Source organism: Aquila chrysaetos, chromosome 9, assembly GCF_900496995.4.
Source record: "Aquila chrysaetos chrysaetos chromosome 9, bAquChr1.4, whole genome shotgun sequence".
NCBI classification, from domain to species: domain Eukaryota; kingdom Metazoa; phylum Chordata; class Aves; order Accipitriformes; family Accipitridae; genus Aquila; species Aquila chrysaetos.
The window spans coordinates 43140761-43155605 of record NC_044012.1 but is presented as its reverse complement, the minus strand read 5'-3'; the positions used below and the strand labels follow the sequence as shown (position 1 = coordinate 43155605).

At 43.5% G+C, this 14845-nt stretch overlaps 1 protein-coding gene across 8 annotated transcripts in view; it reads right to left on the bottom strand.

The window, feature by feature from the left end:
• Nucleotides 1-903: 903 nt before the first annotated feature.
• The window catches only part of RNFT2 (ring finger protein, transmembrane 2), a 31260-nt gene continuing 17318 nt past the window's right edge, over nt 904-14845 (bottom strand). For all 8 annotated transcript variants that reach the window (XM_030024721.2, XM_030024722.2, XM_030024720.2 and 5 more), the window contains 4 exons: nt 9058-9207; nt 4368-4433; nt 3219-3320; nt 904-1479 (listed from right to left, as the gene is read on the bottom strand). In XM_030024721.2, coding sequence (XP_029880581.1) covers nt 1345-1479; nt 3219-3320; nt 4368-4433; nt 9058-9207 — 453 coding nt within the window. In that variant the 3' untranslated portion in view covers nt 904-1344. The remainder of the gene's footprint in view (nt 1480-3218; nt 3321-4367; nt 4434-9057; nt 9208-14845) is intronic.

Below are 14845 nucleotides of genomic sequence, written 5' to 3'. Positions count from 1 at the left end.
CTCTGGGCGTTCGGCAAAAAGCAGAGGTTGCTTAGTGAAGGAGAAAGCTCCAGCGAACAAACAGCAACTATTTGCATGCAAGTGCCACTGCAGCACCCTCAGCAGAGATGGAAATTGCAGCAATATAAAGTACGTTAATTCTCCTGTTAACAGTACAAGGTATCTCCTCGAAGAGCTTTTTCTGAAGCGGAGGTGTTACAATCAAGTCTCTGCCATCACAGGTGGATTATCCAGCTTGTGTGTAAACCAGGCTGGCTCCTGAAGCAATGCAGCTGCTTCATTATAATTCTGCCCTCAAGCTAGTAAATCTCACTAAACCCAGTCTCTCCAGGGGGCCCAGTATCCTGATGCCCCAGCACTTCTGGTATCAGCAGTGCTGTATGGGCTCAGTTCTGTGTGAGCACATTTTTTCTGGTTTTGGACCCAGGCAGGTTCTGGATGCTGAGTGGCGCTGGTTTTTAAAGCCAGTAAGCCTTGCCTCAAGTGGCTGCACTAAGGAGCATATTGCAGAGATACCTGAATTTGTGAGATGCTCTTGGTTAGGACCGTAATTTTTCACCTAGACAAATCAAACTTGACTTTAAGCTCTCCCTGCCTCCCACTGTTCTCCCCATGTGCTAGGAAATCAGAAAGTCTGATCATGAAAATTAAAGAGGAAAAACATTCCCAAGAAAAGCAGGTGTCGTTTCCAGCTTCACTAGCATGGTCCTTCCCAAGTTCCTTGAGATTTCATTAAGGTGACAACACGTGCAATTTGTGGCATCAATTGCAAAACCACGGCTGCTGGGAAATGACGTCTCTCCAACCCCAAATAAACTTTGGACTTGAGGTTCTGAGGCACTGTTTTGGAAGATTTCTCAAAGGTAATATAACAGCAACAGTGTAATTCTATGAAGTTACAGATTCAGGGAAGGTAGGACCATTTAATGTGAAAAATGTCACCAGTGGTTTGAGGCAGAGGAAGACAGCTTTCTTCCAGTATACCAGGTTATACACATGCAATTCACAGTATGCTTTCCGTATACACACAATACTTATCTATACTAAAAGCACAGGAAAAAAGGAAACATCCCAGGCAGTTTATAACTGTGTAAATTCAAGAAAAAATCTTGGCTGTAGCTTAGCCATGGAGTTTGCCATAACATAAAACACATCTTTCTTGCCTTTGAGGATAAAGTTTCTGGCTAGTAACAATTATTGTTCTGTTGGCTCCCGGAGAAACAGAGCTGGAAGAAAGACTAAGACAAGAAATCCACAGACAACTAAACAGCGGCATGGGATCATCAGATTTTCCAGCTTTTTCTTCTCTCCACACGTTATTCCATTTGTTGGTATGTATTGGTTTTAATACACCTGGAAATGAGCGGAGGTGGTGCCATCTTTCCAGCAACGCAGGGTTTCTACTGTGACAGAACGACAAAGAGGACAGGTCTTCTCCCTGTCAAACCAGAGGCAGAGGCATTCTTCACAAAACACATGCTGTGGAGACAAAAGGGCATTATCACCATGAGGGCAGGAGGTCCAGTCTTGTCACCAATTGTGCGCACTCAGTAGGACAGCCATGGAAACAAGAAATTATTCAAGTTCAGGTGGAAAGTGCAGCTGATTAGCAGTACTCACATGATATGAAAAATAAATCCCAGCATTACTAGTACATCAGTTTGCCAAAGCTAATGATATATTACTCTGTTTCTTAATATAGCAATAGAAAGAAACATTAAAAAGGCCTATGACATTCGGGCTAACAAAGTAGGTGAGAGGCTTTTCTCTACTGTGTTTCCATCCTCAATTCCCTGAGTTATTTTACAAGTATTTACTTAGCTCAAACAACCCCCCTTCTTCCCCTTACTCCCTATTGCATTTGCTTTTTTCTGCTCACATCACCCATCCTAATCGGTAGCTTCACAGTTCCAGTTTCCCCTTCTCTATAAACATCAGTTTTCAGCCCTTATCTTCTCCTCTCATTTCTACACCAAGCCACAACAGGATTCTCTCTCCAGCCTGCCTTGGGTACTAACAAAGATCAGGAGGGATGGCTGTCCAGCACACAACACCATCTAGCCCCAGACTGGAAGAGCAGGAATAGGGCAAGAAGGGAGTATTAGAAGCCGTAGAAGCTGAGATGTCCTCAACATGTGTGGAGTCAGCAGAAATGTTAGTCATCAAAATATCAACTCTGATAAACACAGAGAAAGATAGCTTCTCTGGGGCTTATAGCTCGATAACACCTGCACAGATGTTCACAAGAATAGTAAGAGGCATGTTTGATGCACAGGTGACCTACTTGCTTTAATTTGATAACCCTGTTACAAAGCATGGGAATGTTAAAGCTCTCAAAAAAAAGGCTCTGGAGCTTTATTTTGATATCACAAGAGAGCATATATCCCACCAATTCCATTCCCAGAAATGGCTGAATCATTCTGCCTAACGTTTTCCTGCACACCACACATCAGCCAGGGACAGCCTCCAGGATGCAGAATTTCAACCCCAAAAGACAGAGCTTGTCCAAGTTACAACGGATTGAAGAGAAAATCTTGGGGAAGCATCACCAGTCTTGCCACGAGGCAATGCCTTCAGCTGGCCTCTGATATATTAACAGAACCCATGGCAGTGTGGTGTGTTTGAAGGGTTTTACCAGATTAGGACCACTGCATTACTCAGAGCATGCCACTCTTAAGCTCTAGGTTTTGCCAGTTTTTACCAAATGAGAAACAGGACAATTCTGAGTTACTGGCAGTGGTGACCAACTTCAATATGCAGAACTACTTTTATTCCTGTCCAGGTGTTCAGAGGCCAGACCATGATTACACAGTGCTGCACTAGTCTTCATGCACCCTATCAGGCTCATTCTGGATCTATGCCCCTCTCGTAGCACTTGCTCATAATTCAGTTGGCCTATTAACTAGCCAGTCTCCCCAACAGTCAGATAAAAATGTCTTGCATTCTAGATCCAAGATCTGGACTGCCAACTGGCAGTCCCTGGACTACAAGGCTGGTCTTCTCCATCTCAATAGCTATGATCAGTCCCTGAAGAGTGGCTCAGCTATTGTGAATCACTGGCTATCTGGAATAGGGCAATAAATAGCCACTAGGACCTAGATCAAGACCCAGCAAATTATTTTAGAAGTACCTAGGCTAACTGTGCCTCTCCCCAGCTGCAGAAGTTAACCAAATGAATGCCAATGGGGAAACCTGACGTGCGAAGCTTGCGGTCTTACCTGGCACATAAGAATCAAAGGTTCCCTGAATTCTGCTTGGCAAATGGCACAGATATCACCTGCCTCACTGCACTGCTGGCTGGTAGCACGAACTCCATAGGTCTGTTAGGGAGAGATGGAAAAAAATCCCAATGTCAAAGGGTTTGGAGGTAATCTGGTTTGTGGCTAAGCATATACATTAGACACTGTTTTTCACACCCAGATTCCCTGCATGACCTGGGAAGGACACAGGTGTTACGTCACTGCGTATGGGGAAGGGAGATTTGGGCACCAGCACACAGAACACAGGGAGTCTGGAGCTCTGTGTTGTCTGGTTTGTTTTCCCCTCGAGCTGACTCCATCTTTTAGTGCCTCCACTTGTGGAGCAATGATAATGAAATTTAATGAGCTCAACAGGGAGCTGAAAGGATTAATTCAGCATCATTTGCAGAGGTGTTTAGATAGTGGGAGGTATTATTATTAGCAAGTTAGACAATAGAAGAAAGAATAACAGCAGCAGCACCCACAGGCTCCATTTTTCTTTTTAAATATGTGGAAGGTAAATGTTGCTTCTCCTACTGTAACAGTAATAGGGGAAATGGAAACATGCTGGGGAAAAATGACCAGCCCAAGCCCACAGAATAAGCAAGGCAAGCTCTAACAAACTTCTATGATGTTATGTTCCTTTCCTCTACAGTCTTTGATTTTACCATTTTAAAACATAAGTCACAGTATTGCACTGCAACAGATCTAAATATCAGTACTGTATAATGCGAAGCCTGGGATAATTTCTGTGCACTGTAGGATCTCTTTTAATGTCATTGCACATCAGGCACTACGTACTTCTATTTAAAGTCTTTCTCACACTCCGCACTACAAAGTTTTGTCAGCTTCGTGCAGTTTTGGCCCCAGTGGATTAATCCATATTACACAGGGCTTCCAATCAGGCAAAACAGGCCAGACTAGCAACAATCTCTTACCACAGCTGGGACAGGGCAGGTATCAGAAAAGGTTCCTAACATCCCTGACAAGAGATACCAGCTTATCCAGCCATGGGACAACAAATTATTTTATTTTATGATCCTGGTACACTAAACACTTTTCAACTCCATCATTCAATAGTAACAAGGTTCTACCTATGAAACTGCTTTAATATGTATGACTATTTACCTGTGGGGTACAAAGGACCTTCAGTGCCTTCCGGACACTTCCCACACGACCACAGATGTCAAAAGACTGCAATAGAGACATGCCATTTTAGATACTTTTCACAAAATATGTGTGTGTCCCCGCCCCGTGTGTGTGTACAGTCCAGAAACTCAGGAAACAGTGTCTCCAAATGGATACCTGGAGGGAACAAAGATCCAAAGTAACAATGGTGCCAAGAAACATTTCATGGTGATCATGAAATATGTAATAAATGTGAACTGACAGTGGAGAAGGGTAGCCAAAAAAGCTCTGGTAACACAATGGACTGCAAATCAGGGACTTTACAGGACAGAAAGAGGAGCAGACATCAGGGGGTTGTGGTAGGGTAAATTGCCCAGCCCCACTGAGTAGGAAAGGGCTAAGTGGACCCATTCCCACCCTGAGAACTGAGTACCTGAGAAGCCCAGAAGTGAGGTTAGAAAACTCTGCACCTAGCTTGAGAAAGAGGGAAGGAAGGGCAGTCTTTTCACATCGAAGAGGCAGAAAACGGCTTTCCTCAGCCTCTGGGGAAAAGGGGGATTTCCAGGGCTGTGTGCCTCTGCCACACAGCTGACACTTCAGTGCCCAGATGATACTATGAAAGAAGGAGTGGGAATTGCTTGTCCTGCTGCAGAGAGTGATTTAGCGGAGTGCAGTGATTAAATGCTACCAAGAGAAGAACAGCCTGAGGAATGAGAAGCAGGACTGAGGCTGAGTTGCTCCCATCTGCCTAAAGAGTGAGAAACTGCAAATGCCAGGAAGGGAGTGAGTTTCCAGCACCTTGGTACTTTGCAGACACCCAGAGATGGCCAACAGCAGGGGCAACGCCAGGTCCTTTTCTTTCCCCCTCCCTTCATTGCCCAGCAAACATGATGTAACTGCATCTAGAGAGCAGCGCTCATTCTGGGCTCCTCATTAAAGACTAAAAGCAGTTCAGAGAAGGGCAGAAAATGAGCCTGCAGAAAATGATTTCTGAAAAGAGACTAAAAGACATAAATATTTACAGCTTGGCTAGGCAGTACAAAAGTGGGGGGGAAAAGATGATAAACTGCCTACAAATATCAAGGGGCTGAGCAAGAGTGGAGACACTCAGCATTCTTAAAGTGAAGACACAGTACTACTAATAAAAGGGAAAACAGCTTGAAGACCTAATCCGGTATGTCAGCTTCATCTTCCCTATCTGCTGGCAGAACACAGGGAAAAAGACACTATGAACTAGACAAGATATGAAGAAATGATTGTGCAAAGAACAGCCCTGCATTAGCTGGGAGAAGGGCCAGATGTGGCTAGGAGGGCAGGGGAAGATATGATGCAGAATACGCACAGCTGTAGTTGACTAGCAGTACAAAGGCACCAGAATGCCGGGAGTTGGCTTTCTATTTTTTTTTTGGTTAGCATGATTAAGTGGGCTCACTGCAGGGAATGCCAATGAGATCATCGTGCAATAGATGTGGAATCAAATGAAGGCACCAATAATGCTTCCAGTCAGCATGTAAAAAGGCTCCCAGGGTCCTTCCAGTAATGCTTCCAGTCAGCAACTAGCACTTGAGGCTGCAGACTACTACAGACTTTTTATCTTCTAACAAGGATAGGGATCAGCTCTTTTCCACAGTCCAATTCACAGCTTTTTCTGGTTGCTTTGCTTACAGGTGACTTCTAATGCCTTTGCTCTGGCTCTGATGTCTCCTCTTCTCCCAGTCCATTTCCCCCCTTCAATTTTTTTTCCTCTGGAGTTTCCTGTACCCGCAAAAGATGTGTGTTTCAGTAGTCTAACATCTATTTATCACCCCATGCACTGAAGTCTATGTTGCATCAGTCATCTTTCTAGCAGTATGATTGCAACAATTGGGTTCATAGGCAGTGAGTGCTTCTGTTCAGGATAGGCAAAAAGTAAGACCTGGATGCCCTTACTGATGAACACCTGGGATTTCTTCACCAAAATCAGAGGTTCATGTTTACACAGTCCAGACAGAGACACCAAGACAGCGTGCATCAGCTGCACTATATACAACGTCCTGAAAGTTGAGCCTGCCCTTTGTGTAGGGAAAGGGGATGCAGCCCTAGCTGAGCCCTGGATTTTTGCCAGGAGCACAGAAGGTCTGAGTGCCAAATTGGCTTCTGTGGTTTTTCTAATGTGGTTTGTGGGTTTGCTAATGTGGACTCCTTTGGGTATATTTTCAGTGTCTCAGGCAAGGAATTAGACCTGCAACTCTTGTGATTGTAAATGGGATGCACACACCTAGTATTTCATGACCTGTATTGGAAGAGTGTGCTCCCACTTTTCTTTCACTTCCAAGCAAAGTCTCTAGCGTGCAGAGGTCTAATCCTAACCTGGACACAGCTGTAGTACTAAGTAGTTGTCACAGAATGACCTGGGACCTGTTCTTGGACCTATCACCCTTCAGCTGGCCTATCCCTCCATTTACAGCTCTGATGAGCTAGATGAATTAAAGGAAGAAACATGCATGTTAAAGGCATAGGCTGTAGCCAAGGCACTTTCACAAAAGTGTGCCCCACAGTCCTGGTCCTAAGTTATAGTCAAGGCCAGTAAATAGCTGTCCTTTTCTCATTGAGCTTCTAAATAACAGATCAGCAGAACTTTTCAAAATAAGGTTGCTTTTCCAATCTAGATCATCACAACACTACCTATAAAGGCTTCATAGTACAGAAATGTCAAGTTAACCCATAAAAAACTGCTTGCACTTATGTGTCAGGGCCCTGAGTGCATTAATAGGCCTTCCTGGCCCTGACAAGCCTCACCTGGGGTCTCCACCCACAATCCCTGCCCATGGGCCCAGGAGCTCTATTTAAGCTCAGCCCTGGAGACCTCAATTCATGTCTGAGCTGTGGTATGCAAGTACTAATTTCCAATTCAGCCACAGCCATGCCTCTGCCTAGCTACAGATCTTACTGATCTGGACATCCCAGCACATGGAGTGACTTCCTACCCTCACTTTGAGCCTGTCTCATCACTATGGCTATGCCTTGCAATTGTTGGACTGTGTCTGACCCTGGCTGCCTTCACCAGACCTGATCCTGACCTGTGGATTGATGTTCTGGCTTTATCTTGGACCTGCCTCCCCAGCTGAAGATCTGGACTCTTTGAACCTGGCTACTGCCTCCAGGCCTGCCCTGCCTGACTTGTTTGGGCCCTGGCTGGTGAGGCCCTTGTCATGCCAGCTGTGTTTTTGTGCTTGGCTCCCCTTCCTCCAAGGAGCAGGTGGGCCCCACTGCTTCTTCACACTATGAGGACTTCTCCAGATGTAAGAAATGGCATGTAGAACTGCAGGTAAGCATCCCTTTTCCAGGTGTTGAGTAACTTTTGCAAGAAGGGACACCAGAAATATCACCTGAAATCTGCCCTTGTAATTGTGATCTGTATACCTGACCTCACAAGCCAGAAGGGCATGGAAGGGTTGGATGCTGCTGTCTAGAGCAGATCCAGACAATGACATCTCTGAAAAGGGCAACAATGCTCTCCCACAGCACAGAGTAAAGAGCAGGAAACATACAGCTGAGAGAATGGATGGGTGTCCAGGGAACTACGCTGGTTTCATGTGCCTTCTTTTCTGGCACATTTACTCTGTTTCTGGTTTGATCACAGGTCTGCTGTGATCAAGTTGCTTCACTTCTCATGACCTCCTCTGCCTATGTTGCTTACAAAAACTGGTAATTCCTTGCCCCATTCCTATACAATTTATAGCTCCAACTGCAGCCACATCTCATATGAGAACTATAGTACGATTTAGTATTGCTTAGCAATCCATTAGCCCTTTTGAGCTGTTTTCAGCTCACGTATATTCTCTCTTCTCTGTTCTTTGGTCTGCTTCTGCAAAGCCATAGCCCCTTTCTCCTAGGCAGAAACAAGTATCAGGGCTGCACCAAGCATGACTCACTTGGCCTTTCTCAGAGGGATAGATAATACAAGTATATCATTGTTTGCTTCAGCTACTGCTCTGCCTCTAGGCAGGGTTCAATACACACAATTAGAAATACAACTATTTCTAGACCTCAGACTTGAGATTCTTCTAAATAAGTCACACCTATTAATTTACAATTACACAGGCAGACTTTGTGCTCTTAACATTCTTATTTTTGAGGAAACATTAATTACTCTTGTCCATCACTGAGATCCTGGACTTGTATCAGCCATACCAGGACCTAGAATGGGGCCAGAACCACCTGTTTTATCTAGGCAGGACTTGGATGACCCTCTCTCCCCCTGCTGCATTCAGCACTGTGAGTGACAGAGTACCTACCCTGCCTTGAAAGACTTAGAGAGAAACATTTAAATGTCTTCAACCTTCCTTTCAGGGTTGCATCTAGAACTCTGGAGACAGCTAATGTCTCTTCCAGTACTGGTCCCCCAAGACTCTACTCCCATTCTCCTCTAGCCTTTATAGAAAGGTATTAGAAAGCAGCAATGACTTCATAAGCCTGATGCAACGCTACATGAGCAGTCACAGATCTTCCTCTAGTTCACCAACGCCCACATCCTGGTGAAGCAAAATGCCTTTGGCAACTAAAGCACATGGTGTCCCCAGCTGCTGCGGCTTCCCTTCCTGGGTAGTGATAGCAACAATCAAGAGGTATATTTGTTCCCTTCAACTGTGCTGCTTTTCTCTGCTTTTGCTACAGCTCCTACAGAGGTTATTAATGAGGTGGTACTTGCCTTGCAGAGGCTATACAGGATGATCAGGATCCCACCTAGGAAGTAACTGCTGGATGGATCATCTCCCATGATGTATTTATACCACAGCTGGATGGGGACAAGGGAGCGGAACAGCTGGCTCAGCTCCTCAATAATCAGATAAAACTTTCCCTGTAAAACAACCAAACAAGTGATACATGGTTACTATCAGGAAGTCAAAAGAAGAGCACTTAACAGGTGCAGAGCTTGAAGCTTATAGGACTTGTGTTCACTGTCCACCTATGTGCTCTGTTAAATGGTGCAGAGACCAGTATTCATGAGATGCAGCTTTCTTTGCAGCCATTTAACTCAATACCTAGAAAGGATAACTATCACTTCGTTGTTTCATAGTGTTCCTCTTGCTCTGTCACTTATCCAGCTACTCTATCCTTTTGAATCTTAAACTTTTAGAGCACATTATGGATATACACTTTATTGCATATCTGGACAATGCTACAGAACAGTAGCAGCAGGGGTTAATACTTACAGGGATTAATATGATGTAAATTGTAGATACTATTAATAATGAGAAAAGGAATGCAAGGTAGGTCTCTTTGATCTTATACTCCTTCTGAAGGTACAGGGATTAAATGTAAGGTGACATCAGTCTTCCTGACAACTTTCTAGATCATCCCAAAGAATCAGATTAATTATCTATTTGCCAGCATCCTTCCCCTTCCACTCAGGTGTGTGTTGGCTCTTTTACAGTACACAGATAAAAAAACTGGTGCTGGGGGGAAAAAAAAACCCCAACAACCTCAAGGCATTTTAAACTCACAGATACCAAACCTTCCTGAGGACCTTACAGAAGAAAAGGGGGGAAGGGGGAAAGCATGCTGTTGAAGTGCTTCTCTATCAAAAGAGAGTCAAAGAATGGGCAACATACTTTGTAAAGCTTCACTGAAGCTGTCCTTGCCATTCTGGTGTTTAGTCCAAGTAGAAAGCTTTGCTTCCTTGAAGGATACCTGCAAGGTAACATGAACTCCCTCCTGGCTTACTACAACCATGAGGTGCAACAACTAAAATGGATTTTTCTTACCACATAATTTCTATTTTAAAGCACCTAAGATTAGGGAAGCTGGCTAAATAAGGCTATCTAATTTAGGCCCCCCCAGTCTTAATAAGAACCTGTTTATGTTCTGTCCCACATTGTTTAAAAGGGACAACTGGTGACAGGGCACTAGGTCAGGGCAAGCTGTGAGCCCAGAACTATGCTTAATCTGCAATGACATTATCTGGACTGAAAGATTTGTTTTTGACATGTCAAAATTCTTCTATTTGATAAGATCATAGAGAAGGGGAAATTCCCCTGGAATTTTGCTGTGTTGTCCCAGTTAGCTTTGTCATCAGTGATGTCATCACAGGCCAATCGTTAATTGGTGAGATTTGGAGTGGGGATTAAGTCCTCTGCAGTCCATGAGGCTAGCAACAGCTAGCGCCCTTCCCTAGGGTCTCAGAGATGAGATCACTCAGCAGGCCATCCTGCTGTACTGAACAAATCGAATCCTTCAGAGAGCTCTGGCATTCTCATGATCTCATATCCCCCTGGGGACAAGGAGTGAGGTCACACCAGTGGTTGCTAACGGACCTGGGCTGCTTTCTTCCTCTCCCCCCATAGCCCCCCTCCTTGTTAATCCCAGGTGGCATCACATAGCAAAAATGTAACAGCAACAATCTGGGGTCCTAAATGCAAGCAATTTATTAGATTAGCACAGAGGTCTCTATCCAGCCTCATGCTTCAATACAATCATCGTTTATTTCAGGAGCCCCTGTGACAGAGGGTCGCAGTCTGCTAATGACTATGCTGTCACTTCCTCCCCTTCACACAGGCAGTTCTCCACCTCCCCCTCCTCAGCCAGCTCTGATGAAAGCTACCAGCAAGCTAAAGGCAGCAAACTGTTTGCTTTCTCTGACTCGTTCCTCCCACCAGGCTCACACTCATCATCTTTTATTTAACCTTGCTTCCCTAGCAGGCTGGGCTGGGACAGGTCACTGCTTACTTTCTCATTGCATCAGATGGAACTTCTGGATCCAGCATTTGTGGCATCAAAGCTGAAATTCTTCTACCACAGAAGCTTTTGAGGCACTAAAACACTAGAGCCCACAGCAAGACGTAAGGAAAGATGGGTCACAGGGACTCTAAAATAAACATGCAACAAGGACAAATTTCAATTTTCTAACCACAAAATCCCTACCCTTTACAAGGCTTTCACAGTTCCTTTATGCAATGCAAATCTTCAGTTTTCAATGGTAACTGCAGGGTATCAGGATTTCTTAGAAGCTAGATACCTGTTAACACCCTCACAAGAGAGGTTTTAAATGGATGCATCTCCCCATCCAGGCTATTATCACCACCCCCTTGACCATTTAAGAAAGGCTTGATAAGCTTAGAGTGATTACAGCTAGAAGGGAAGCAATACAAGGACAGCTGAGCATCATTGAGAACTAGTCCTACAGTAAATGCTTACAGAAATTTAAGTCTTGTCAGGCATCTCAGTCCTCAGTGCAACACATCAGCCCTTTTTTAAACTACAAGAAGTGCCTAGAAAATCAGAAGTAATTCTACAAAGGGCTGCAGCAGAAGTGGGGTCTTCCTTCTGAGCCAGAAGGTTAGAAAACAAGGGTTGTTCCCTATAATTTCAGCAGCAAAATTTAGTTGTCTGATAGCAGTAACTTACTGCAGACAGCACCCATCACTCGTAAACACACTCGATATACCTTTCTGACTTCTGCTTTTCAGTTTTGTTGTATCTTGGCTATCTAGTTGAAGTTTTCAAAGCCAAATCTTTGTCTCAAGCTGTATTTTGTCTGAAAACTTCAGCTAAAGTATTTCAGCTATTTCTCATCAAGATTAGGAAGAACTGTGTGTTATATGAAGTACAAATACAATTATTTCTCCTGTGCATCTGACTTGGAACAACAGCTTGAAATAAGGCAAGGCCTGCTTCTGTTAAGTGACTTTTTCTATTTCATAAAAATCCATGTAAATCTGGGAATCTTCTCTTGAATACACTCTATAGAGATTGAACAGTTCTCCAAGATCAGCAAAAGCTATTTTTGGTGAGCCTGTAAGCCAGTCCCAATGCATGACTGGATTGTGCAGGAGCCAGCCCTCCAGAGCAAGTACATCTACCTTGCTGGACCGCAGAGATTAAATAGGATATTACCTGAAATTACAGCTGCTGGTTAGGGTAGAGTCAGACACCAGAAAAGAGCCTCTGCTCTGTTCTCATCAAGCCTTTGTGACAGGTTGGAGTAAAGCCCGACTAAAAAGTAAGAAGTACACTGCTTACCCTGCTTCCTCTGTAGGGTCAGTTACTGAAAAAGCTGACAGTCTACTACTACTGTTATCAAACACTTCATTAGCACAAGTGGCAAAGGACTGTGCTGTGGATCTAATTATAGAAACCCTGCTGATGAGCCTTATGATATCAAAATTTCACCATGTGGTTCCTTTTTTTTTTTTCCTTCCAGAATGCTTTGTTAAAAACTAAGTCAATGACTCATGTATAACCTTCCATTTTCCTCTACCTCCTTCATCACACAGAAAGACCATTTTTATACTTTAAATCAAGCACTTTTGAAAGAGCAGAATTCAGGATTTTCATACAATTGCAATTTTCTTTCTGTACATGCAGTACTACACAGTCTGTAATGATGTGAACACATACTATTTTTTCACAGAGGGTGAGCGGTATTCATTAAGCATGTAACTTTTTAGTACTTTTTTTTATATCCTCATTACTTGATGGTAGACCTGCATCCTATCACTTCATGCTATTTGAGCTCTGTTCAGAGTAGCAAAATACTAACATTTCTTCAGTCTCTTTATGACATCACCAATACAGTAAAAGATTTTAAAAAACCAACCTTATTTTCACATTGCTGGCTGACATAAGGGACAGCTATTCTCTGCATTTTCTAAATGAACACTTGAGACATGGAAAGACTAAGGTTAAGGAAAGGTTGTTTTGGTGTCGAAGCTGAGATATCTGGGATTAGACTTTATAAAAAGCACTTAATTTTATAGATCATACTACCATTAAAAGCTAAACCACTGACTTCAGTTTGCAGCTGTACATGACTTTTCTGGAATCACATAGGAATTATTTGGCAACATAAAGGATGGAATTTTATTCTCTAGTGTAGCATTCAACTTTAACTTGTAGAACATTCTTCTTCCCATGGTCTCTTTGTTCTTTATGCACTTTCCAGTTTCTACAACAGCTTCTTTTAATACCTCACCTTGCTTTGTCCGTGGGGCACAGTATATACTGGTGATGGATGGAAGAATTCTTGCAGAAAAATAACATGGAATCACGTAATTAAAAATTGAATCACAATATATACACACCAAAGGGGCAAATTACAGCTGCAGAAGCAATGCTAATTCCCACATAGCCTAACCAAGCACTGACTTTGTAGTCTCTTTTGACATAAGGCTTCGCATAAGTGTGCATGTGTGCCTCCACAGAAGGAAACAGAAAGGCATGCTAAGGTTTTACACAGCGGAATTAAAATGGGATGTAAGAGAAGTGAGAGAAGTTGCAATGAGGCAACTGTAAGTTGTGATTAGCACTCGAGGGAAGTTCCAAGTCTCACTTGTTCTGTTGCCAGCAGCATTAGGACATATTCTGAAACAGGAAGATGCGAGAAAAAACTTTTGAGACCTGCTGGCAATTTGGATCAGAGGAGAGCAGGCTCTGCTGAGATTTCAGGTCATATTGCCAATATAAGTAAGTGTTGGATAGGAGCAGTAAACAGGGTTGTGACACAGAGGATGCTGGTGAAAATCCATGCAAGACTAATGAGGAGTAGTTCCAAGGTGGGACTAGAGGGGAAAATCAGGTTTTTAGTTAGTGGACAGCACTTCTGAAAGTCACGTTTTGGATATCTTAAACTGCAAAGTTAAACTTGGAAGGCACCTAAGAGCAATGATTCCTTTAAAAAGTTTAGCAGCAGTGACTTTCAAAGTGTGTAAAGGAGAGGGACAGAGAAGAGTCCCAGTTCCTCAGTACCTAGTCTCATGCTTCAGTTAGTCTTTTTCTTTCATAAGGAATAAATCTCACACTCCTGACTCTGGGACACCACATCTGTCCCAGGCTGCAACAGGGAAAAGTCTTTGCAGAACCATCACGTAGTTCCTGTGGCTCTAGAGGATCAAGGCTCAGATTGCTGTCCAAGAAGAGTGAATCTATTTCTGAGTGAGTTCCCTTGAGTGATCATCAAGGAGAGCATGAAGAGAAGATAGGCTGTCACCTATCTGGAAACACCACTTTGGCCACACTATTAGAGAAGACTAGAATTAACTTGCATATCACACAGTACAGGAGAGCACAGACAAGGAACAGGAAGATCTTTACCTGGATATTTTTTTTGTAACACATCTATGTGTACATACATACATCCTGCTCCTGGTGCTTCTTTTAATGCTTCTGTATTTTTTTGATCAGCATCTAGAGGACTCAAATGCTCCAACAGACCTTGTTTTTCTCAGGATGAAAAACAATGTACACAAACTTCATGTTAAATGATTGATAAATATCTTGTCCCATGATGAAAGAGAGGCTGCAGGGACATTAGAAGGCTGCTACCATCACAATTAACACAACTTCCCTCTGGCACCTTCTCTCCTAATGTGAGCCTTCTGGAGGAGGCTGTGGCCTAGAGAAAATGCTTTGGCAGCAGCAAACTGCTCCAACTTGCCCTCTTTCCCCCAATGCAAAAGGAGGGACTTTGTTCTGACATGGGTTGTTCTACATGAATGGCT